At 40.2% G+C, this 26,735-nt stretch overlaps 1 protein-coding gene across 4 annotated transcripts in view; it reads left to right on the forward strand.

The window, feature by feature from the left end:
- Window positions 1-2,233: 2,233 nt before the first annotated feature.
- Window positions 2,234-26,735, forward strand: part of ROCK1 (Rho associated coiled-coil containing protein kinase 1) — an 85,540-nt gene continuing 61,038 nt past the window's right edge. For 3 of the 4 annotated variants that reach the window (XR_015287358.1, XM_086890904.1, XM_086890915.1), the window contains exon 1: window positions 2,234-4,172. Coding sequence is in view for 3 of the 4 variants with exons in the window: in XM_086890904.1 (XP_086747030.1) it covers window positions 4,080-4,172 (93 nt within the window). In the remaining variant the exon portion in view is untranslated. The remainder of the gene's footprint in view (window positions 4,173-26,735) is intronic. The other variant, XM_086890892.1, reaches the window with a different exon arrangement.

Genomic DNA, 26,735 nt, shown 5'->3' on the forward strand with positions numbered 1-26,735 from the left:
CTTTTAAAAATTAGAATCTATTATTGTTTTTGATGCTAGTAGCCAAAACCTCCCTTTTACAGTTTCAAAGCAGTGCTCAGAGTTCCCTAGACAGCTGCGTGAGTACCTCCCACACAAATTCTATTCTATTTGAGACAGACAGACAAGCACTTTTAGTCCACCACAGTCGTGAGAAAAGCCCAATCTGACAGACATGAAACCCACAGAGTTTGCACGCAGATGAACACAAACACAGCAGCTTTGCTCACCACAAACACTGGTGGAAGTTCTCAAGTGTACTGCTCCAGAGGCAAGATCCTTCACTGGCAAATAAACATGTGAGGCTGGGCCTGTCTGATGCCCAGCTATTGTCTCTGTGAATTCTCAAAGTTGCCAAACAATGGGATGGTGTTTCTGTCTGATTTCTGTGTTGAATATGGGCCACTTTTAGAAAAAAAAAAAAAAAAAAAAAAAAGCAAAGAAGGAAAGAGCAAGAGGGAGCAAGACTCATGTAGCTTTGTTGCAGAGAGAACAGGAGAGGATGCAAGGTGTTTTGCATTTCCAAGAGTACCTTTAAGTTTTCCTATAGACATTGGATGAAACACATAAATGGCACCTGCTGATCACAGTGATGATCCTGCCCACTGAGCTGCAGATTCAGGCTTCCTCTTCTGTACTCTACTACCGGTTCATGAATTTTGCATTATTTCCAGCTAGCTGACTCTAATCACCCTGCTGAGGCTTGGCATCATCCCTAATGCCTAAATCAGGTGCCCAAGAGCACTGCGAATTAGGCTCTGTATCTCTAATGATGATTTTCATCTTGCTTTAGATGAAGACTGCAAGCAGCATTTTCTTATGATGTGTATTAGCATTATCATTGCTGTGATGCGTATTTTAGAAATTACTTACTGCATCACATATTAAACAATCCCAAGCCTACACCTTGTAGCTTACAGAAATGTTCTCTTTGGACTGGGGTTGCTGAAATGGAACATATGCATTTCCAAGAGCAACCAAACCCTGTGAATCTCTGAAAAGGAGAGAGCAAGAAATGTTGCTGTAGCTTGTATGATTGCTTTAACTGTACATATTTCTCAGCAGAAAACAAAAACAAAGATGCAGGCAGCTGTGGATAAGAAAAAGCAAAATGTAGAATGCCATTTCTTAATTTTTTTTCTGAATAAAGCAAGATAGCAAGTACTAACATTCAAGACTGAATAGTTTAAATGCTCTTAACACTTGGCTATGAATTTGTTTCCTAACCATGACATGGGAGATAACTCATAGTGCTAATGATTCAGGTTTGTTACTGGCAACTGTTCAGTCACCAGAGATTAATGACTTGACAATCTCTATGCAATTTATAGTGATCTTTGTAAAAATGCCATTGCCATTTATGGAACTGCAGTGGAAGTCGAAGAACTGAACCAGTACAGTGGCCTCTGTCCAGTAATATTTGAAATCATTACTTTGCTTGAGTCTCAAGCTGAGCCACAGGAGGGTCAGGTTAGACATTAGGAGGAATTTCTTCACAGAAAGGGTTGTTAAACATTGGAATGGACTGCCCAGGGAGATGGTGGAACCACTATTCCTGGAGGTGTTCTAGAAAAGACTGGATGTAGCACTTAGTGACATGTTCTAATTGACACGGTGTTCAGTCAGAGGTTGGCCTGGATGATTTCAGAGGCCTTTTCCAACCGAAGGGATTCTGTGATTGTTTCCTTATTTGAAGAAAAGGTCCCTGCTGTGGTCTGAAGGTAAGGTTTGAATTGGAAACACCAACATAGGCTGCACAGATTACATGTTTAGTGCCAGTATCTATTCTTTCTGTGTTTGGTGTGTTACCTTGCACACGGCTTTTGTCTGGACATAAACCAGAATGCTTTAAACTTCTGGCACTGCATTAGCTGGCATCTCCTGGACACACAGCATGGCAGAGTGGCTGTCACTGAAACCCCTGGAGGCCAGCTTCTTCAGTCCTCCAGATCAGACTGAACAGAACCGCAGAATCACAGAACGGGTCAGGTTGGAAAGGTACTACAGTGGGTGATCTGGTCCAACCTCTTCGCTCAAGCAGGATCATCCCGGAGGACGCGGCACAGGACCGCGCCCCTATGGTTCCGGAATATCTCCAGTGAGGGATCCCCATAGGACCTCTCACAGCTGCCCAGGGCCTAGGTCTAGAAGATCCGCAGGGATGGAGCCCACAGCAGCTCCACGGGCGACCCTCGGTCCCCCCGTGCCCGTCCTCGTGCCCATGCCAAGGCGGCGGGAGCCAGCAGCGCTGAGGCGCCTCCGGGGAGCCGGGGCGGACACACGGCGGCAACACCCCCTCCCATGGCACGGGGAGCCGGCGGGAAGGGGCGCTTTCCCCGGCAGGACACTGCCCTTCGGCTCCGCGCAACTCCCGCCGGAACCGCCGGCCGGGGGCGGGCACACAAAGCCAGCGGCTCCCGGAAGAGGGATCCCGGGCTGTCACACCCGCCCTGCGCCGAGGCCGAGCCGAACGCGCTGCCTCCCGCCCCCTCCCGCTTTTCCCTTCACCAGCGCAACGAGGCTGGCGAAGGGTCTGGAGGACATGTCCCACGAGGAGCGGCTGAGGGGCTGGGGGTGTTTAGCCTGGAGAAAAGGAGGCTCAGGGGTGACTTTATCGCTCTCTACAAACACCTGAAAGGAGGCTGTAGGCAGTTGGGGGTCGGCCTTTTCTCCCGGGCAACAAGCGACAGGACCAAAGGACATAGCCTTAAACTGTCCCGGGGGAGATTTAGATTGGACTTTGGGAAGAGTTTCTTCACAGAAAGCATGATTAGATTGGAATGGACTGCCCAGGGAGGTGGTGGAGTCACGGCCCCTGAAGGTAATTAAGGAAAGACTGGACGTGGCACTCAGTGCCCTGCTTTAGTTGACACGTTGGTGTTGTCCTGGATGGTCTCAGAGTTCTTTTCCAACCGAATTGATTTTGTGACTGTGATTCCTTCCCAGGCGCGCGCCGCCTGCCGCCGTCCCCGCCCGCCCCGGAGCTGTTCCCCCCGCGCATGCGCCCCGCGGCCCGTCCCGACTGTTCAAACAGGAAGGCGGACATGTTGGTGGCTCTCGCAGGTTCCCGTGCAGCCGCCGGACCTCACGCTCTCCCCTCCCCTTAAGCCGCCTCCTTCCCACCTCCCCTCGCACGTTGCAACCTCGGGTCGGTTCTGAGGCGGTCCGGGCTGCCGTCCCGTCCGTGAGGCGCAGGGTGGGGCTGAACCGGCGTTTCCAGCGGCGGGAGGCAGCGAGGAGGAGGAGGAGAGAGGAAGAAAGATGCTGCTGCGGCCGTTCCGCCGGTGAGGTGACTTGTCCGCCGCCCGCGGGGGCACTCGCACGGTGCCTTCCTCGCTTCCTCGCCTGGTGCCCACGGTCGGACCGACCCTACGGCGCTGAGACACGCCGTCGAGAGGATTCCCCTAAGTTTTATTTTTTCCATCTATTTTTGCCTTGTTGGTGTGCCTGCAGGCTTCCGTGTTGTTTTTTATTTTTGTTGTTATTGTTTATTTTTTTGTTGTTGTTGGGGGGGGGTTTGTCGTTTGGTTTTTTTTTTTCCCCCCCCTCTTCTGTTGTTTCTTCTGGTTCACCGGAAAGAAAGCCGCGCTCCGGAACCTGGCACCGACCCGCCGGCGCTGCAGCAGCAGGGCGAGGAGGAGGGACCGCTACGCTGGATCCCAGGACGGCTTCCCCGGCTGGGAAGATGGGAATGCTGAGACGGTGGGGCCCGAGCAGAGGAGGGAGGGAGAGGAAACCTCCTGCTGCGGAGCTGTGAGCATCCCTGGAAGCTGCGTGCGTGTCTGGAGGAGCGCGGGGAGAAGCAGCCTCGTCCCCCGCCTGCTGCGGGCTCCCCTTGGATTCTCTGCCCCCTTGACGGGGACTTGCCCCAGAGACTTCTGTGATTGAAGGGATATCGCAGGAGGCGCTTCCTCAGCCTGCTACAGGCTGTGTTTTTTTTTTTTTTGTGCTCGCCTGTTCCTGGTTTTGTGGTTTTGTTTTTGTTATTTTTTACGTTTTCATTTTTTTTTTTTTAACCTTACGTTGCTCTGGAATAAGGGAAGCTTTTTATCTCCGGAAACATGTCGTCGGGAGAAAGTTTTGAGTCTCGATTTGAGAAAATCGACGTGACTTTGAAGGACCCCAAGTCCGAAGTGAACGTGGACTGTTTGCTGGTGAGTAGGGAGCGCCGATGGGCCCCCGGTCACGTCTCCCCGAATTCCTTACCCTGTGGGACCGAATCTCGCACTCCTGGCTGAGTCACCGCCCTGCTCAGCTCCGCACTGGTGTTTTGTTTACTCAGCTTTGGGCTGAGGGTGCGTGAATGTGCCCATGTGCCGGGAGAGCGGCTCATGCCAGGGAGGCGCCTGCCCAGCCCTGCCTCACACTTGTCATCTCTCGCACTGCTCTGTGCCTGTCACAGGGGCGGTGGAGCCTTTCCACAAAGGCGGAATTCGTGAGTGCCGCTCTTCTCTGTGAGCACAGGACTTCAAGTAGCTTTGACACCAGTTCTCTCTCCAGCAACTTTTTTAAAGACTCAGGTCCTCTTATACTGTGGCTAAGCGCTGCAGCGCTGACAGTCGCATACAACACGATTAATAAGCCCTTACAGGTTGGGGCAGGGGTTTAAATGCGTTTTGAGCTGCTGGTTGTGCTAGGCCTAGGGTAGAGGGTTACTCGTTTGTTGTTTCCTTAATTGATCGTACCTGGGTTCACCAGTGCTGTCAGTGTTAAAACTGCACCGTAGGAAAGCAAACCGTAACACTTCCTGATATAAAACTAACCAACGTCATTTGGTATGATTGACAGAATTGGATGATCTTTTAGTTCTCATTTAGTTCACTTAGTACCTCAGTAAACTGCCTGCCAAATCCAACCAAATTTGTTTGGAATGCATCTGGGTCCTTAGATATGCCTAGAGATGTCCTTAAATAGTACCAAAGCGTAATTTGTGCTTTCACACTGAAGTAGAGGGCTTATTTTCTTTGGAGCAAGTAATGGAAGTTCTTCAGTGTGTTTTTTGGGTTTTTTTCCCCTGGCTTTCTGTTGTCAGAGAGAAAGGAACAAATAAATTGAATTTGTTCCTTGTATGAACTCTGACATTTAGGGTTGGAAGGGAAGGGAGGTGTGGGGGTGGAGATAGCTCTTAATAGTCATTCTTCATTTTCTGCTGCATGGTTCTTGGCAGAAAGTTTGCTTGAGCATAAGGCAGTGGAGAGATTAAGAGAATAATGCAAGCATCTGTACAAGTTCACAATATTGTTTATTCTCTTTAGCTTATTACAGGTTTGTAAGCTTCTGAAATGTTGGCAGGTCATACTTACATCCCTAGATAAAAGCTGAGCCTTATGGATGCTGCTGCTTCACAAAGGAAAATAGCACTGTACCTTTTAGTTAACTTGCTTTTCTTGATCTGCTTTACCTATCTGTCATCTTAGAACCACAGCTAATGAGGAGACCTCTAGTTCTTAGGATGTAGTGTGTCAATTTTGGTACCTCGAGACTAATCAGACATCTTTACAGCCAGGTTCTATTGAAAGGTGTCAAAAGTATAGATGATATATATATATAGCTAAGACTCCAGAGTTTACATTAACCATGGCTCAGTTTTGCTGGTATGTGCTTAAGTGCTGGCCATTCTGTGGGGACCTGGAATTGGCAGGTATCAGACATGGAGTTGGTAGTATCTTTAACTGTATTCCTTAATCTTATAATCAGTTTAAGGATTTGCCCCATTTCAGTTATCTTAATTGTGATTAGGAGCTAAGCTGTAGTCAGTTTGGGAATGAACTTGCTTCCAGTCTTGCTTGTTGAAAGTTTAAGGACATGTTTCTGCATCACAGATTTTAAGGTCCTTTGAAGTGACAATTTTTTTAGGAAATTTCTTTTAAACTATTACCAATTAAAAAAGAAAATGCTGCTTCTGAGGAAATCACTTGGTAGGCTGACTTTGTATGTATTTGGCCAATATATCAATCTTCCTGCTGGCTGGACTTACACTTTGTTTCACTCATTCTTGGGATTTTTTCTATAGAAGAATGTAAGTACCCTAACGTTTTCTAAACAGCTTAAATATTTTACTCTAGTTCTTAATGTGATACTTCATCACATCATACAGCATTGCATCATCATCACATTCATGACATCATCAGCATCATTCTTGGCCCAAACTACCACTTCCATATCAAATTCATTAAAATCTGTATGGATATGCTTTTAAGGAAGAAATGTTTAGGTGTAAGTGTAATTGATCTGAATTTAAATATCTTCTGAAATTAACTCCCCATTCCTCTCCCTGCAAGTCTTAGTTAAAGAGGGAAATTTGACAGAGTTTAGATTTAAAAGTAGTACACTTAAACTAAAATCACATTTTTCTGGTCAGACTACGTACAAAAATTCTTTATAATAAAAATTTAAAAGTTTAAATTATTTTTTACCTTTGATTAAGGTTGTGCATTGATGTGCTCTGACTTTTCCTAGGCAAAGGTGATAACTAACTGTGCATATCTGAGTAGAAAGACATAGCTGATACACAGACACTTCAGCATCTGATGTTCAATATGTGTAGGTTTAAGAAGCCGGGGTTCATTTACATTCAGGAAACATTTTTTTTTTTCGCTGTATGAAGAAAAGTCTCAGCAATGCTCTAGGCTTCTCTTAGGACAGTTTTACCCTCTAACTTCGCTTCATTTTTCTTCTGTTCTTATTTTTTTTCTCCATCAGTTTTTACCCTTAGTAGATGAGCAAGCAAGACACGGAATAACCTTTAAATAAGCTTTTTAGCCGTTTTGGGTTTTGTAAAAGTCATAAGCTCTGTTCTGTATGCTAGAAAGATTCTAAATTTATATGTAAAGTAGTGTGAGAACTCTAAGAAAAGAAAATGGGGGTGGAGCCTGATACAAAGGAAGATGTGTTACCGTTTCAGGAAGGTGTGGGAGAAGAGTGCTGACAGCAGAGCAGGCGGAAAAGGCACACTGAGGGCCTTGTAACTTCAATTTACATGCTGCAGGAAGGAAGTTCATAAAGCTTAAGTGCATAAGAGAGATGTGTTTATTTTTCCTGTTTTCTCTTATGCAACTGTAATAAAAAACAGAGAAGAAAATGAATTTGAGTTGCAGCTGTCTGTAACTAAATTTGTTTCATTGGGGCTTCCATGCACTTGATTTAGTACTAGGCAGGGGAATAATAGATAAACTCTCTTTCTTTTTTATGAGGCATGAGGAGGCTCAAGCCTGAGTTAAGTGTAGACAATGTATCACAGCATCCTGTAGTGCATTTTCTCAAAATACTTGTTACTAGGAATCCTGCAGTCCCCAAGAGATCTAATAACACTGTGAAGAAGGCTGTTAGAGAGGTGGTCACAATGTGGGGTGTGCAGTGGTCAGATCCTGATGAATTCCGTGGGGGTGCTGAGTAGGCCCAAAGCCAGTAAAAGTGACTAACTATTAACTTGAGCTATGTGTCTCATGAGCTTAAACACTGAAAAGCAGTATTCAGTGAGCATTGTTCTGCAACAAATTTTGGAACGAACCCGTGTTTTAGTAAATTCTTAGGGTTTATGGGTTTCCAGTTTTTGGAGAGTGGGGAGTGTAATAAGTGTATAGATGTGGGACATTTTGACCTGAAATCACCTATGCTTTTGGTTCTAAAATAACTAGTAACTTTCCATGAAAATGTTTTTTGATGCTCTCTCTGTTCAGGTAAGGACTCACAAAGAGTATTTTCATGGTTTATACAGGCACTTGAGTTATTATATATATTCTCTTTACATATATATAACAATATAATACTGTAATTATTTAGGTACTTTGTCAATTACTTCCACATTTGATTTTAAAAACTTCACGCTTTTGGTGGTCCTTATCTTCAAATATGTCAAATATTTAATTTGTTGAACAATTTGTCTTCAAATTAAGTGACAGCAGTAAGCACTGCATATCACAAACTTGTTTTATCTACTCTGAAGAGGTTTCCATTTTTGTTGCACCAAAAATACATAACTACTGAGCTTGATTCATCTTTTTTCCTAGGCCTGTTTCATCAGCTAGATTAATTCATGTTTATCTGTCTTGCATAGGAAAAGGCAAGATGATCTCATCTTTGGGATTTGGAGTTCTATATATATCTATCTCTGTTACTACACATATTTTCCTTCTGTTAAATATGTTAGAGAACACTTCTGAAGACTTTGTGGCTAGGGATTTGAATAATAATTGTTTTAAAAAGCAATAAATAAAAAGTAAATAACTGAAAGTACCTTTACTTTAGATGTATCTATCCAAAAAGCTGTAGAAATCACATTGACTGAAACCACACTCACTCTGCTCTTAAAATCTGAGTGATTAAATGGTAAAAAAATTTGTTCTCTGAGAAGTTTCTTGGATTGCTAATGAAGCTTCTTGTATATATATGTGTGTATGTGTATATATATGTATGTATGTATATTCAAGAAGCAGAACTTCATGAACATATGCAGATTGTCAGCTTCAGAATTCCATAAGTTGTCTGAAGATAGTTCAAAGTAAGGGAAAGTGTTGTGACTGACAGAATCCCTTTGGGCATGTTTCTACCATTCTTCAGATCCAAGTGGAAGGTCTGCAGTTGTGTTGGGGCAATCACCAGTATCACTGCAGACTAGGTGCTGAACAGTTTGAGAGCAGCCCTGTAGGGAAGGACTTGGGGTTTTTATCTGAATTTTTGGCTCTTCTGTCGGAGAATGACCTTTTTTGCAGAGCCTGTTAGTGTCAGAGCAAGGGCTTTAAATTGAAATGAGTATAGATTTAGACTGGACATGAGAAAGAAGTTTTTTATTGGGAAGGTGGTGAGGCACTGGAGCAGCTTGCCTAGAGAAGTTGTGGATACACCATCCATATAAGTGTTCAAGGCTGGATTGGATGGGTCTTTGAGTAACCTGAATTCCCTGGTCTAGGGGAAATTGTCCTTACCCATGGCAGGGGTTGATACTAGATGATCCTTAAAGGTCACTTCCAACTCAAACCATTCTGTGATTTGGTAATTCCATTCAAAATAAGACTTCTGGCTGACCCAGAAATACAATTCCATGTCTTCAAGTTACCATATCTAATTTTTTTACATGCAAAATAATTAATGTTAATTGTTAATGTTAATAATAATATTATTTAATGTTAATACTATCTTTTCATCACTACAGATTATGGAATATAAAGATTAATGTTAAGTTAATGATAAAATAAATATCTTGATGTTTTAGTCAAAGGTAAAATGCAACTTTGAGTTGGCTTTGAGTATACAGTAGCTTGATGGGTTCTTATTTTAAGTTGCATCTCTTAAGAATTTTTTAGTATTACATTAGCCTTTAGAAATTTAACAGTAGAGATGTGGAACTGTCAAAATATTAGTATTTGTTTCATGGTGTATGGTAGGTTTTACAGAGGAATTAATAGTTAACTTAGCCAATTCTTCTGCATATAAAACTAGAGGCTGTGTAGGAATGTAATTATTTATTTTTCCCATAAAAAGTTTTAATGAGGATAGATAATAGAAAGTTGATGTTAAGATGCGTTTCAACAAGAGGAATAAAACACCCAGCTAAGCTATAAATGCTCTTACAAAGCAAAAATATTTATAAACAATGTCCTTTTCCCTGGCAACTGCAGAGGTTTTTTTTTTTTTGTTGCTTGAGGGAAGGAAGAGGGAAACACCTGGAATTTTTTTGTTGGACAAATTGAAAATCAACCTGCTGGTCTGTAAATCTTTGAAGACAGTGATAGCTTCAGGAGCCACTCATTGAGAACTTGATAAATACTGAGAAGCCCTGTGAGCAGATGATGTTGGTAGCTTCACAGTTGATGTTAGCAGAATTCCCTAGGTCATACTTTAGTAATATATAAAAATAAAAGCTTTTTAAGGTCTTTTACAAAAGAACACTGAGATGTTTGTCTTGATACAGGATGTTTATATTGAATTTAAGAGGTCCTAAACCATGTAATTAAAATCTTTTTTTTGGTGGATGTTTCTTGATTTTATTTATCAAAACTCCTTTGTCATCAAGAATTTGCAGTTCCAAATAGAAATACTGAAAACCTAAGCTTACTTGTCTGAGAACAAAATTGGAGAATGGTTGAAACCTTTTCTGTCTTTGCCTTAATTTGTCCAGTCATTCCAGCAGCAATAAAGCCAGAAGGATGATGAGACAATATTGGTAAAACTGCAGGCACTACACAGGCAACACCCTGTTATAGCTCACTTAAAGCAAGTGCAAATAACACCATCTTTTAGCTTCCTCAGCAATCTGCTGAAATTAACACTCAAATTAATGCCAAGGCACACAGCACAGACGGCGAACTGGAGGAGCGGGGAGCCACGTGCAGCAGGAAAACTGTGACACTGGAACATTGGCATTGGAACAGGCTGTCCGGGGCAGTGATGGAGTCCCCATCCCTGGAAGGGGCATGTAGATGTGGCACATGGGCACATGGTTTAGTGATTGCTCTTGGCTGGGGAAATGGTTGGACTCAATGATCTTATAGGTCTTTTCCAACCTAAATGGTTCTTTGTGCAGTGACTGAGCAAGCACTGAAACAGGACCTGTGAGAAGAAAAGTGGTTTGGAGCTTCTTTTGTCCACGTTGTTTTGCTGTGCTGAGATGATTGGATTGCCTATGCTGAAGTCTCCAGTCAGCAGGGTAGAGATGTCTCTGTAGTGTGCTCAGCATCAGCAGGGTCTAAGGTGCTGTGGTACATCCAGTTCCAGCTCTCTGGACACTGTCTAGATGAGCAGGAGCTGCTGGGCTGGGTTGGCTGCCAGTGTTGCTAATGGAGAACCAGAACAGGATCAGCACCAGCTTCTGACTGGAGCAGAGGTCAAAGTCTATTCTGATACTCAAAATCTTGTAAAGGATTGGCTTTCGTTAACTGAAAGGTTGCCACTCCCTGTCAATATTTATACAGTAAAAACTGTCAGGAGGACAGTATGTAAGATCTCTTTATTAGTAGGTCCTAATTAAAATCCACTGCAGATTTCTTTGTTTTAGCTTCTCATATGTTTCTTATATGCGTTCATTTTTCTGTTTCTTTCATAGAACTCAGAAATATGTGAAAGCTTTCTTGTTTTTTGTCTGTTGCATGGTCAGAGATGATACAAAGACCTAATGCTTGGGAATATCTGTAGGAAACACTATACACACTAAGGCTTTATTTTGGACTCTGGATTGGAATTACCTTATAAGTGTTTCTAGCTTGAGTGTCTCTGGGCCGTGGAGCTTATAACTGAACTGGAACAAAAGTGGAGCACGTACTTGTTTTTTCTTACAGATCTTCGTGAGTCATAACATTCACTTAAAAAAAATCCTCGAATTCTAATAGCTATGTAAATATTGACTAATTGTGTCTTTATATTTTTTTCTCTTAAAAACAGCACAGTACTTGGTGCTGCACTGTATTCAGATGTATTAAATGCTAAGGAGGTATGAATATATTCAGAGGAAAACTTGATGTGAGATGTCTACATAGAAGATGCATTAATGGAAGATGGCTGTTTTCCTGTGTAGTCACTGACTGCTATGAAAATACTGTTTCTGTGGAGGCTGAGCATAATTTTTAGCAAATAAATGAAGGCAAAAAAAAACCCTGACTACACAAAACTAAGTATGTCATCTGGAATGTGCTTTTTGAAGAAGAGGAAGTCAGAAGCTTCTCTTGACATCTGGAGAATTCAGCTAGGAAATTTTTTTCCTGTTTTGTGGTTGGAGATGTTACATTTTTCAGCAGATGGTTAGTAAACTTGTATTATGGCCACAATGGTTATTTCCAGTGGGAAAGTGTGAAGGAACAATAGTTCGGGCATTCATCTCCAGCTGGCTACTGTTTGATATTTGTTTCTTTTGTCTAAATCAGTTACTTTGGATGATGATTTGGAAGTCTGCCTTCTTAACTTTTATTACCATATATTGTGGGAAAGTAGTATGGTGTTGAGTACAAATGATGTTTTTTTCACAGAATGATAGAGGCTGGAATGAACCTTGCGGGTCCCTCATCCCTCTGCTCTGATAGAGTGGCCTTGACCAGGTTGCCCAAGAAGGCATTAGACAACTCTACCACTTCTCTGGGCAACCTGTAATTTTCCACTTCTCAGAAGAATACTTTATTGATGCTTCACACAGTGGAAAATAAAATTCACCAAAACTAAATAGAAAAGTCATCAGTACTCATTCGGCATTTATTTGCAGAGTTCTGGCCTTCTTGTTCAGTAAATCTATTTCAAGCCCAAATAATTTTTTTTAAGGTATTTGCCACAGAAGACCAGAGGAATTTTCTGCATGGAGGCATTTGTAGATTCAGATATTTTAAGCATAAAGATTTGTATCTGAGAGGTCAGTTGCTGTGAATTCATAAGCTCATATTTAATTTGTGACTGTGGTTGAAATAGATGTAGGATTTTTCTGTTGGAGCTAAAAAGAGTGAATGCCTTGCTGTGATCTCCAGTGTACTCTCCATGAGTGCTGCTTCAGTTTTTCATTATTATGTAGCCTTGTGTTTTCTGTATCTGTGTACACAGATCATTTTCCTCATGACAGGCAGTGAGGGATGCTGGGTAGAACTTGTTGCTCTGGAGATGTGAAAGACTTTTAGAAACTGATGTGACAGGAACCTGTCCCTGAGAGACTGGTGAGAATCCACTCTGCCTGTGGAGTTTTCAGGCAGAGTCTTCAGAGGAGAGACTTCAGCTTCAAACTTTGACTTCAGAGAAGCTGAAGTATAAGGTGTCAGTACAACAAAAACCAGCTTCCTAGAGTATGGATGACAGTCCAGAATGTTAATTTCACCGTTGAGATCTGGGAGCTTATTTGACTACCAGTGTGCAGAGACTCTGTTAAGTACTTACGAGGGGAGGAAACCTTCCCAACCAGGAGGTAACAAAGTAGGAGTGGATGGGGAAGATTCTTCAGGGAGGAGTGAGGTGAGGGTAGGACAATCAGTGAGGGAGCGCTGGTTATACTTGGCTTGTGCTTTTTGCAGATGCTAAGTTGTGTGACTAGTACCAGGCGGGACATGAAGCTTTAGTTGAAAATAGAGATAATACTGATGCCTCACAACTTTATGTTGATACTCTGCACTGCTGTCAGTGTTAGAGTGTCTTAGAGGTGGAATCATAGAATTCCCTTCTTGTTGTGAAATCTGATTATACAAATATGTTTTTATACTAATCTCTTCTTAGAAAGTAGCTTTGATTTTAGGCATGCAGAGAATCCCGTCAGTATTGAGCTGAGAGAATTTATTCTCCCTTTTCAAAGAGGGAAGGTGGTTCTGCCACTTCAGCAATGGTTTGTTTATTGCTTTAATACATCTTCTGTGGGTAGCTGTCCTCCTCCTTCAACTTAATTTACTATTAAGTTCATTGACAATTAAACAAACCATTGTCAGCATAACAATGATACAGTTTTGGTGGTCTTGAGACCATTCAAGCCTACTGTTACATGCTTTTGTGGAAATTCAAGGCCAAAAGTGGTGCCAGCCAAGTGGAAGACTCACTAGGAATTGAAGTTTTTTGCTCTGCTAGTGTTGGTAACAATCACCATGGCTTTTGAAAGAGGGCCTGTTGTTGCCAACATTTGTGGAGCAGAGATGGTGATGTAAATAAAAAAATGCCCATGAAGACCTGTGAGTGAAAGCTGAACAATTGATGTGATTGTGTATTTTATTAGGTTGCTTTTTGTTTGAGCAATGGGTTTGTTGGTTGGTTGTTTTGGTTTGTTTTTTTTCAATACACTGAATTTATAATTGGACATGTAATTAAAAAGCTAGGCTTTCTCTGTAGTAAATAAATCTGTAGATTTCCTGGAAGAGCTTTTGTCTTCTGTCTTTTACTAAGATGCCTGTGGCTATTTTTAGCCTTTCTCTACTCCACAAACTGTTTTGTGCATAGGGTTTTTGGAAGTAGCATGACCTTAAAGTGTTTGGAGATAGTTTTGACTTGCAAAACCAGGTAGTTAGAGAAATCATCAGAGCTAGTCACAGTGTGGTTCTGAATCAAACTATGAAGAATCTTGTTAAGAAAACCGTATTTAGGAGAATTCTGGGTTGTTTCTCTAAAGAATTGAGCTGTTCACCGATTCTGCGTGGCAGATTGGATTGGAGTAAGGACAGGACTAAAAGTCTCTCTTGCTCTAATTCTTGATGACTGTAAGGTCAGAGGAATCTTTGAAGTGTTTTCCTTTTGTTTCTTTTCTGTCCTCAAATGCCTTCCGGCTTTGATTAGAAAGCTTTTGTCTTTCTGAACGGAATGTATACATACCATTAGTAGTTTGGACTTGGGATTTAAGCAGATACCTTTTAGAGGTAAAATTGGGGTGTTAGACACTGGTGATGCAGGAGCTGCTTTGGGTCTGGGACTGCAGAGTCCTCTGTCACTTTCTGCCTTCTGTGCAGTTGATTTTGGCCGGCATCAGGGAATAGTTGGGATGGCTGCATTGTTATTTTCTTTGGTCATCTCCTCTTTGAGCCCCTGGCAAAGAAAAGGAGTCAGATTAACTTCACCTTCATCTAAAGAATAGTTTCTGTCATAGTTCTTGTTAAGTTAATGGGAGAGAAGGGTCTGAGAACCATGAATTCTAGAGGAGAGAAAAAGGGATCTTTTTTTTTTTTATATATACCCTGTTTCATTGCAGTTTGATGGGCTCATAAATATGGTCAGGAATAAAAGAAAAGGTTGATCAAACCCATTTATTTGCAGGTTGGGAAGTTTCTTTCAAAGTATCTGATGCCCTGTAAGTAGAAGCCTTATTTTTCAGTGTAAGATTCAACCAGATTAGGGAGCTGAAGGTTTTCATTCAAATCTGGCTATCTTGTGAGAGGTTGACTAACTCTACCAAAGCAGGACATCTTTTGCTTTCTTTCTTGTATATTTCAACATCGAAAAACTTACCTTACAATGGTGCTGTGTTGCTCATATTTTGTGGGGGGAAATAGCAGTGTTCTGCAAAGGTGTGTTGTAGAAACAAGTTGAAATCCTAAGCTTTCTTCTGACTGATAATTCCTCCTACATGTAATTTAAGAACAAGTCTTCTGAGCTGATGGATTAGCAAAAGAAGAAAAAAAAGGAAATAGGGTCATAATTATTTTAAGAATTACTTTAAAAAGTAATATGGTGTTTTTACAGTTTTTTTTTTTTTTTGTCAGGGTAGTTGGAATCAACACAACCTCTTTCATAAAAATGGAAAAAGATGCAAACTTTAACAAGTAATTTGCAACTTAGAGTTAAAGCTTGTGCTTAAGATTAGATAATTGTCTGTAGATCTTGCTTCCCTTGAATTTCATTGTGACAAACAAATGCCTTTCAGGTATAATGAAATGAAGCTCACAGAAATGAGCTGGTTTATTTGTTAAGCTCTCTTTCTGCATCCAGAAGAAAACTGAAGCAGTGTTACCCATAAGAGCACCTGATTAAGTTGGGCAAGATACCAGTGTCCTCCTCTTTGCAAAATACGTGAATCACCTGATTTTTAAATCCAGAAGGGTGGTGTCTATTGTCATGATTTTATGTTCTTCAGTCTTCAGATAATTTCTGTTTCACTTTTGCAGTAGAAGTAAAACCAATAATCATTTTCTAATATGAAAAGTAGAAGCAACTAATGGGGCAGTCGACAAAAAATATTTTGTCAGTAACGTCAGTCCTGTCAGTTTATAGTCTCAAGTTAATTCTTAAATTTGTGCAATGGATATTTACCTACCATAAATTACTTAATTCTTGACAGTTATAAAAAATAACTTTATCCTTTTGATGCTGAGGTTGTGGAAAGTCAATCATTCAATTTAAATACTTCCTCTTGTTTAAGCACCAGTCAAATATCTCTTGAAAAGACAGGAGATGAAATGAAAATTGGTGTGCCACATTATCCTCTTGCCTTAGAAAATAAAATATCAACGAACAGGAAGCACCAGTGCTGTATCCTTGATAATGTGATACATCCTTCTGTACTTTTGAGTATTTTTAGCTGCAGAACACAACAGATTACATTTATAGTGTGGCAAGGGTAGGGTACAAGAACGAAAAAAATGCCCTTTGTGGAGAAGGAAGTGTTGTCTGTCTGAAAAATAATTATACAACTATGAGGTTTGGGAAACAGGCAGAGAAATTAGTAAGATGATAATGAAAGATGATTTTGGTGTTGGAATTGTTTGTTTGGCCTTAATGTGCCTTAAGTTAGAGTTTCCTGATTTCTTCAGTCTTTTTGTGAGACTGTTTTGTATTTCTGTTTCTTGCATCTAAAATGAGGAAGTGCTTCCCCCAGCCCCCACAATTTGTGGGTTTGATGGTGTGGAGGCAAGTTACTTTTTGTACTCCTTTTAAGAGATAGGGAAATTTCACTGGGAGTACCATCAGGTACTCAAAAAGCAGACGTCAAGCTACAAGGACATGTGTCAAACTGAATGGTCAACAGAAACCTCCACAGCAAGACTTAAAGTCAAAAGGCAGGTGTGAGTCTGTTTAACATTGTTTATTCATTGTTATGTTACAAACTGCTGTTAGAATATAATCCATTGTGTTCAAATTTTTAATTATTTTCATGGAATCACAGAAATAGGAGTTGGAACAGACCGACAAGGATCATTCTGACCTTGCACATTTTACAAACCAGAAGGAACACACCATGTGCCTTAGGGCGTTGTCAGAATGCTTCTTGAACTGTCAGGGTTGGTGGTGTGGCCAGTCCCCTGGGGAGCCTGTTCCAGTGCCTAACCACCCTCTGGTTGAGGAACCTTACTTAAACTTCCCCTGACACAGCTTCATGCCATTCTCTTGGGTCCTGTCACTGATGACCTGAGACATCAGTGTCTGCCCCTCCACTTCCTTTCAGGAGGATGTTGTAGGCTGCAGTGAGGTCTTTCCTCAGTCTCCTGTTCTCCACGCTGAACAAGCCAAGTGATCACAGCCACTCACTCCTTGTAAAGCCCTGAACCACCTTTGCGTCCCTCGTTTGGTCACTTTCTGAAAGATTTGTATCTTTCTAATTCTGTGGCACCCAGCACTTGAGGTGAAGCTGCCCCAGAGCAGAGCAGGACAATCTTCTTCCTTGCCCACCTGGCCATGCTGTGCCTGATGCTCCCCAGGACGCAGCTGCCCCTCCTGGCTGCCAGGGCACTGCTGACTCAGATTCAACTTGGACCCCCAGGTCCCTTCCCATGGGCGCTGCTTTCCAGCCTCTCGTTCCGGTCTGTGTGTACATCTGGGGTTGCCCCATCCCGGGTGCAGAATCCAGCACTTGTGTTTTGTTAAACTTCATATAGATGGTGGTTGCCTAGCTCTCAGATTTGTTGATATCTCTCTTCAGGGCCTCCCTGCCTTCGAGAGAGTGAACAGCTTTTCCCAATTTAGAATCACTGGCAGAGTTACTTAGAATTCCTTCCAGTCCTTCATTCAAGTAATTTATGAAGATATTGATGAAACACTAGGCCCTGTGGGGGGATAGCGCCCTGCAGAACCCTGCTAGTGGCAGGTCAGCAGTCTGATGTCATCCCATTCGCTACAGCCCTTTGCTCCTGATCCATGAGCCAGTTGCTTGCCCATCCCATGGTGTGTTTATCCAGCTGAATGCTGGACATTTTTGGTCCAGTAGGACTCTGTGAGACAGTACTGGAAGCTGTACTGAAATCCCAAAAGATTAGATCTGCTGGCTTCCTTTGATACCTAGGTGGGTTAACCTTGTCATAAGAGGGAATTAAATCTGTCAGGCAAGACAGGTTCCCCTCAGGAACCCAAACTGATTGTGATTGATGATTGCATTGTCCTTCAGGTGTTTTTCAATACCTCTCCAGATAAGCTCTTCCATAATAGTCATTGAAGTGACATTGACAGGCCTGTAGTTTCCAGGGTCATCCTTCTTTCCCTTCATAAACTGGGACAATGTTTACCAGCTTCTGGTCAGCTGGAACCTCTCTTGATTCCCAAAATCGTTAAAAAATCATTGAGAGGGTTATCCTTTTGAGTTAGAGCTGTATTTTTCTTAAGTTCCAGATGTTCCCACAGACAAGTAGGGAAAACTGAGGGAATCCGTGGGCATGGGCTTATGACTGCAAAATACTATTTTTAAGTAAAGAAAATGAGTTTCTCTGTATGCAAATGCATATTAGTACATGAACCTAAAAATTGCTGTGCTTTGATATAATAAGTAAATTTTTACAATGTATTAGCTTTTTTAGTATCATGTTCATCACTCTCTTTGCATTGAAGGTGTGGTAGAGAATTAATGTATTTTTAGGGGAAAAATTGTATACAAGGAGGAACTTAATGAAATTTGATGCTTTCAATAGAAAAATATCAGTAGTGGCTGTTTGAATTGTGTTGTGCATGTATGTAAAGCTGTTAAAATGAAGATATATGTATTTTAAGTTGCACTTTAACTGTAGTGTCCAATGCTCAGCTGATAATGCTCAGTAGTATAACAGGAGACTGTTTCTGTTAGCCATAGTTTCCAGTGGTGTAGTTGCTGGAGGAAAGGGGGAAGATCACTAAACCGTTCCATTGACCTAAGTAGTTTGAGGATTGTAATAAATAAAGTTTACTAGTCTCTGAAATAATTTGCCTTCTTGTTAGCCTTACATACAGAGTAGGTAGTGGTTTTGTACCTTAATAAATTCATATGCAACTCTTGCTTGCTTTTCAAGTCTGAAGGCATGCTTAACACATTTCCAGGAAAGGCTTTCTGTGAAAAAGCGTCATTAATCACTCAGGATTATAATTAAATAAATTAATTTGATTAAAATAAATTTATGCTCAGTACCTTAACAGACTTTTATATACATGTATACATACTATATGTGATGAAAAATATGAAATCATGACATTAATTTTCCTTTAAAATAAAAAAAATCTGTAAATTCAGTTCAAGTACTCTAAGCTTCAGAAAAATTGATAGGAGTTTCTGTTTTCAGGACTGTGCAATTATAATTTTCTGCTCTAGATTTTGTTAGAAGGAAACGGTGTTGAGAATATTTCTGTATACTGAATGGTGACACTAAAATTGCACAAGGAATAATCTACCTAAAGTTTGCTAATATAGAGCTGAATTAATTTTGGTGTGACATCAAATATGTGCTATTTAAAAAATATATCAGAATTTGTGGTAGTCAGTGGGTTTTACTCAGGCTTGCAACCTGTCACAAGTGGGTCTTCCAGGATGGATGCTGTGCCTAATGCTGTCCAATATCTTCCTGCGTGACCTGGATGGTGTGGCATTGAAAGTACTCTCAGTAAATTTGCTGATGACACTGAACTGAGTAGTGGGGAGAACCCTTTGGGAGGAAGAGACATCCTACAGAGAGACCTGGACAGGCTGGAAGAGTGAGCAAGCAAGAACAGTGTGATGTTTAACAAAGTCAAGTGCAGTGTCTTACATCTGGGATGACACAACCAAAGAGCCCGGTACAGGCTGGGATCTGTGAGGTTGGGAGCAGCCTTGCTGACCTGAGGGGCCTGCTGGACAACCAGGTGGACATGAGTCAGCAGAGCAAACACAGAGCAAAAGCAGACTGGATCTTGGGCTACATCTACAGAGGGGTCAGTAGCAGAGTTGGAGGTGTGATCATTCTACTCAGCACTGGTAAGACCACATCTCTTGGGAGGTGTCCAGTTCTTGTTCCTGCAATTCAAGGAGAATTCTAAAGGAGGGTCACAAAGATGATCAAAGGGCTGGAGAACTTGGTTTGTGAGGGAAAAGTGAAGGTGTTTCCCCGAAGAAGGCTTGGGGGATCTCATCACAGTGTTCCAGTACTAAAAGGACAGCTGCAAAGATGAAAGCTGTCTTTTCAGGAGGAGAAAACAAGGGCCAACATGTACGTTGCATTGGGAAGGTTTATGTACAAAAGGAAGTTTTTACTGTGATTAAGTACTCAGTTACTTGCTGTTACTTTTACTTATGTAGTCAGTCATTGGCACAGTCTCCTCATAGTCCCCCTTGTAGTGGTTTTCAAGACTCAGCAGGGTGCTGGGCAATCTCATTAAGGCTCCCTTTTTTGTGAACAGTTTGACCAGGTGAACTTGAGAAGTAGCACTGAATCTAGATTATTCTGTGATCCTTCATCTTTGGAGAAAACACCTCTACATGTTTCACTGGTTGGTTTTCCCTTTGCCTTTTCCTGGCTTTGTTTCAGGGCCTCAGTGAAACTCTTAAATCAGTGCAACATGTTCGCAGCAGTGCTAGTTAAGCACAAAGTAATGGTATGTGCTACATGTACAGATTGTTTTCTCAGCTATCAAGGTCCCATTTTCTAAGGTGATACTGTACAGGATATGATATCTGTGCTGAGCACCATGATGTTAATTTCTCTTTTAACATCACATCTGGTCTCATGAGAGTGAAAGAGACTTAAAGAGAAAAACTTTTAAAGGTAGTGGCCTGAAGACACGGAATAAACTCAACCACGGAGAATGCATAACAAATCTAGTTTAAATGGAGAAAAATATAAACTGCTGTTATTTTCTTAAATATTTTTCTCTCTAAATGGTAGCTCTAAATAGCAATACTATCTGAATTTTAAAAAGAAACCAACAGGGACAGCAGCTCCCACAGAGTTAATTTTTGTCTGTTTGTGATATTTAATACTTCAGAAGTTAAGGTGGACTCTATCTGGAAGGAGGGAAAGAATATTCTGAGGATTTAAACCAGCAAGTTCAAACTACCCATTTAGATTGAAAAGCTACCTCTGCTAAGCTACCTCTCTTAGCTACCTTTGCTAAGAGAAACTTGCAAAATGATCAGGAGCTAGCAGTTTTCAGGTGAGAAGTTGCTTGATAAGTATATGTCTCCAAATTACAAATTAGCGTAGAATGAAGTTTTCAGTAAATAGGATGTAATTCTTCTTTGTCTGAAAGTAATTTGTCTGAAGGTAATTTGCATAGGAAAGGTTGTTACCATATACAGTCAGATGTAGCCAAGCAACATTTAACTTTTACTAGATGAAGACATGTAGTTTATTTGAGCATAAAATCAAGGCTTCAGGTACACTTTAAAAAAATAACTGAAGTAGTTGGTCAATCTGTATTTCTGATGGAGCCATAAGAATTATAAAGAAAAAAAAAGTCAAAACTATGCTTTAATTTCAAGTGTATTTTATTTCTTACCAGATTACTTTTCTGTAATAAAATTTAGAAGTACTAGGGATTTGTTTTAGAATTCCACTTGCACCATGAGGGTTCTGCAGCAGCAATCCTCAGGCCAGTCCATCAAGAGTGAGGCCGTAGTCTTTCTACAACAGCCTCTTATATCTGTTTTGTAAACCAGCATCTAATACAGCTACTGTCCTTGTTCTACATTCAATAGCTGTAGTATTTAGCCATGGGCCTTTTAGAATTTACCTCCCTCTTATGTTTTGAGTTGTGGGGCAGGAGGACAGCTACCATGATCCATAGCAGAAAGTGTATTACATGAAATTAAAAGTGCATTGGAAGAACTCAGTGGAAAGAGCAAATCAAATTCCAGCTATTGCTTATGGTCTTTTCCCAGTTGTGATGTGAGGCTATTGGCATTCCCCATGCACTTTTGAAGAAATGAGATGTTTCAAATGGTGCCTAACAGGCAAATTCAGTCACTGTCACTGTGGAGTTGGAAAGAACAGAGGTTAAATCAGGATGTCTTTTAGTCATCCCTTTACCATCAGGTTCTTGTTATGTTTCTGCTAGTTCAGAATGATTCAGTGTGTTGGTAGCTGACTCTTGACAGAACAGAAGATCTAAGCCACGTTGGTCTTTTAAGACACTTGAAGGTATTTTTCTCCCTTTTTACAGAAAATAGCATTTATTTTGAGGATTGATAAAGAACGTACCCTAATATTGGTTTTGTAATTTTTAAGATCATACTACTAGTAATTAAAGGTTTTTAAAAACTTAGTAATTAAAAATGAAAATGTTTTTGACATGCTTATGACATTGAACAATGTTTGCAAGCAGAGCAAGTTAGGCTGTAGGATATTCAGAAGATTTTCTGCTGTTAAGATTAACTTCTATGTAGAAATAGTATGTGAGAATTTAGAAGTATTCCACTCAGCTTTTTTCTGAATTTTCTTGCTCTTGTCTTTCTGGACAGCCATGGACTTTTGTATTGGTTTTCAGAAGGAACAGCTTATCTATTTATACACTGGTTTTCTGCTGTTCTCTTAATTCTTTACAGCAACTTGTACAAAACAAGGTATTATCTCTACCTGTGTTGTTATTTATAAAAGTTGGCTTTTAACTGAATCTCTTGAACTGGACTGTCATCTTCAGAGAATAAGCAGACAAAGAGGTTTTTCAATGAGGTAAGGTTAAATAAATTGGAAATTTATCTTGTCATAGTTCAGTAGGTAAAGGGACAAAATTATAAGAAACGACCAGTTCTCATACTTGTCCCTTAATTCTGTATTGGAAGGAAAGAAAGAGAGCTCTAAACATGTGAATGTGACATGATCTTAGAGCTGATCTGCAGCAGTTCAGAAAAGAGGAAATTAGGTTGTTTTCTGTTTGCTGCAAATTATACAATGTGTTATCTTGACTGAGGCAAGTAAGGGGGATTTTGAAAGTCCTTTATATGACAGTATTAGAAGAAATGCTGCACTGCTTGTCTTCAGACTCTGAAGACTGCCTTAAGCATATAGAGCTTTGCATCATGAGCTACTTGTAATTTTGGAAGTGCAAAGGAATTTGTGTCTCTGTTGAAGTTTTTGGTACTTTTTATTTCTCTCGCCAAGAAAACAGTTTGTAAAATGTGAATCTGAATGAAAGTAGTCGGTCACTTTTAAAAAAAAAAAATTATTTAAGATGTTTGTCTGTTTGGGATGTGTAAATCTGTGTGTAGGGGATGTGTGCACACACACACTTCCTGGTGTTAGACCTTTCCTAATGTCATATGGTTGGATTTTTCCTTTCTAAGTCAAATTGTTCATCTTAACTAAACTAACAGTTTAGTTAAATTTAATGATAGCTTACCTCGATGCCAGTGCCTTTTGTTTGAATATCACAAAAGACATAACTGCCTTCTTAATTTCCTTTTGAAGTCTCTGAGGCCAGATGCATTCATTTATAGAATGATGATGATTGGTAACAAGCATCTGTTTCCAAAATTATTGCTTCCATCCATGTTTTACGTAGTTCTTCAGAAATTGGCTCTGTGGTCCAGACTTCTGGACTTGTGGAAAGTGAAGTGCAGGATGTCTGACAAAGGTGTGACTCTAAATTCTTGAACCGATATTGCCGGTCTTTAATTACATTCTAGAATATCTCATGTTGATATTTTGTAGTATTTAGAAATTAGAAACCTGCTTTCTTCAGTGTTTTAGAAACACAGAATTTATATGAATGGGAAGTAGCAGATACTGCCTGACCTTATTTGACATGACTTTTGAATTACTCGTCCTTTTTATATTTTTATACGCACATTCAGTGCATCTCTAGTCTCTTAGTTCATGTAGATTTCCAAGAAAGCAGTGCTTTTTAATGTCTTTTTAAGAAAATTAGATACTGGAAAAATGTTTTCATAAAGCAAATGCTGGGCAAAATTCATACACAAGTTGGATACAAGTAAAAAGCAGCCTTTAATTCCCTTTTGGTTTATTTCGTTTGCAGAAAACACATTTTTATCAGTTTTGCTCTCTGCTTAATGGGAATCTAAATGACAGCTACACAAAATGGTCTGTGGGAGTAATGGAGGAACAGAAAATGCCATGTTAGTGTGTTATGATGTCTCATGGCAAGCTTTTACGGTGTGACAAAAATATTGCCTGCCCTCATCTCCTGTAGAGATTAATTTAATCAGCCCAAGCTCAGTCTTGCTCCCTTGTAAGGACAGGCAAGAGAGACTTTGACAGGATTCCATGGTTGTGGCAATGGTCCAGACAGCCCTGGCTCTCTTTCCTCTTGGGTTAAGATTTGTTTTCTCCCGTGTTCTAAATCCAAAAGAAAATCATGCCTTTGGAGTACATCTATCAGTCTACTGTATCCTCTTTGGGTGGGGGGGATGGTTTTCTCAGGTTCTGGAGTGCTTTGTTGAAGAGTGGTATTAGGGAGGAGTTGACTTAGTCTTTTGAGGTAGCTGGAGGAGTTGGTAGAAGAGTTGCTTTTACAGTTACTTCTTAGCATTTTAGTATTTTTCATCCTTACGATCACAGTATATGAGCTTGGTGAAAATACCCAGTGTTGTAGAAGTTGAATACCACTGTTTTATGAAGTTCTGCTCTCTGTGTCTCATGCTTGAACAAGTGTATTAGAAATGCATGTCTCGTGCTTGAGCAGTGGAAATGCTGGGGAAACACTTCTTTCTTGGTGTATGGAGTTAGTGGCTTCTGTTTCCCCCAAGCTTTAGTCTCAAAGCTTGAAAAGGAACAAAGAAAAAACTTACTTGCATGTCCCTAACAAGCTTGTAAGCATGATAAATCACAACATCTTTGGGCTTGCTTGAAATTAGAAATCTTGGATCCTCTAATGGATTTCTAATACTTCCTCTCCTCCTCGAGTCCTGAAATACTGAACTTGAAAATCCCAGATAAACCAGCTTGTATTGTTGCAGTATTACATATGATAAAATCCTTACTGATTATAATGAGAGACTTGCAGTTTGTAGAAAGCCACCCTTAAGTTTTCATGGACAGCTTTGGTTCTGTTCTGTCATTTCAGTACTGGAATATAGAAACATGCTTTCATGTAGGTTTTTTATTTTATAGTTAGACTTTTTTTTCTTTTTTTTTTCTCCCACATGCAGTCCAAAGCATTCAGGATTTTAGTCATGATTATACCATGGTGTCATAAAGGGTAAAAAGAGTACTTAGAGGAGATTTGGTTAAAATCAGAGAACTGTAGAATGGTTTGGGTAGGCAGGGATCCTAAAGAACATCTAGTTCCAGCTCCCCTGCTATGGATAGACACTTTCCACAAGACCAGGTTGCTCAAAGCACTGTTCAACTTGGCCTTGAAGGGTTTTGGGGATGGGACATCCACAACATCTCTGAAAGCATCTGTTGTGAGAATTTTTTGACCTGAAGGTAGTCACTATTAGTGACTTGAATATATACTTAAACATCCAGTATTAATTGAAATAGTGTTACTAGTGGCATTGTGTGTATATGTTGCTATTTTTTTTTCAGGTGGGTTTTGAAAGAGAGCTTGTCTCTTCACACTTAAAAAAAAAAAAAAGTTGCTTAAAGGTAATGTGTAAAAGCATGTTTTTAAAATTTATAAATTTGTGAATTTAATTCATTGGGTTCTGGACTCTGGAAACAATCTGTTAGAAGAACCGTTTTGTTCTACATTATCAGTGGAAATCTCCCAAAAATGTGAAAAACTCACTGTTTTGTTTCTGTTAGTTACAAAATCCTGTTAATTCTGATGAATTTTAGTGGTTGGAAGTAGAAATAACTTGTCTATATCTAAAATAATTCTCATGGAATTTTTTTAACCTTTTTAAAAAATAACATTACTTGAAGGTCATTTTTGTGGGTGTATTCATCATGGAAAAAAGAACAAATATAGAAAAACATTTGGTTTAGGCATACAGACATCTTTTTTATTGAAAGTGAAGTTTTTCGTTTAATCTATGCATGAAAAAGTCCATGGTCTTCACTAAGGTTTGCAATACAAAACTGTCTAGTGATGCACAAATTCTTAAATAGCGTTAAGGTCTTGTTTAGTTGCATATTTCAAATATCTGCTTGACGTGTGATTGCTTGTGTTGGAATGTTTATTGCAGAAATGTAGCGAGAACTCTGACAGGAGGTTGTGCAATCAGAGAAGCTTCTCAGAGTTGATTCCTTGCTTCAGTTGTGCTCAACTTCCCATATTTTTCATTTTGCAGACTGGCATGTTTTGCATGGTTGGCATGTGACACTAAGGAAAGGCATATTGCTTTACAAATCACTATGTCAGTTTCTACAGAGTCTTTTAAATATAATTCTTTCATAATCTTCATTCCTGGACTTCTCTCATGGCTATTCGCCTCTAATTGTAGAAGTGTTTTGACTTGTAGAGTTTTAGTGAAGAATTCCCCTTTTGGTGGTGGGGAAGGGGAGATTTTGTGTAGTGTTTCCAGACTGCTGAAAAGTTATGATGTTGTCACTTTTTCTTGAAAAGTTATTCAGTTGATTTTCTGTGCTCTGTTTAAGAAATTAAGTGCTTTTGTTCTCAGGTTTTGTTTCCAGTCCCCAGGTTATTTTTCTGTGGCTTGGATATTATTACTTAGGAGAGGGTTTTTCCCCCTTGATACACCTTTTTAGAGCCTTTTCTAAAGCATAATTATTGAACTAATATAATCTCCAGAGACCAAGTTTTCAAAGCTGAAGAGCAAACTTGCCTTTTTATTGTTGTATAGTTTATTGTTTATATCTGTAGTTAGCACTTAGTTATGTTTGCAGCAAACATAATCCACAGCAGGTTCAGTATGGCTGCTGAGGTATTGTTGCTTTACAGAAAAATTAGTATCCTTTCCAGTAACTTCTTATATATTGCATACTTTGATGGTAATATTTTTTAATTTGTTTTTCATAGCCAAGGTATCACTTTCAAACAAAAGCATGGTGGGAGGGCTAGAAGTAGCAATTTAAGCTATTGATGGGACAATTTATCTAGTTTTACTATAATGTAAAGCTAAGAGATTTAAAGTTGCTTTTTGTATTTGACAGCTTCTACAACAGCTAAAGCACTTTTATTTATGTTGTTTGCAATAACTCCTACGAGCAAGTTGGTGTCTTGCTAATTCACATCCTGTCCAAGGACTAAGGCTTACTTTCTGATGTCAGGTT

Source organism: Cyanistes caeruleus, chromosome 1 (genome assembly GCF_971803275.1).
Source record: "Cyanistes caeruleus chromosome 1, bCyaCae1.hap1.1, whole genome shotgun sequence".
Classification (NCBI taxonomy): domain Eukaryota; kingdom Metazoa; phylum Chordata; class Aves; order Passeriformes; family Paridae; genus Cyanistes; species Cyanistes caeruleus.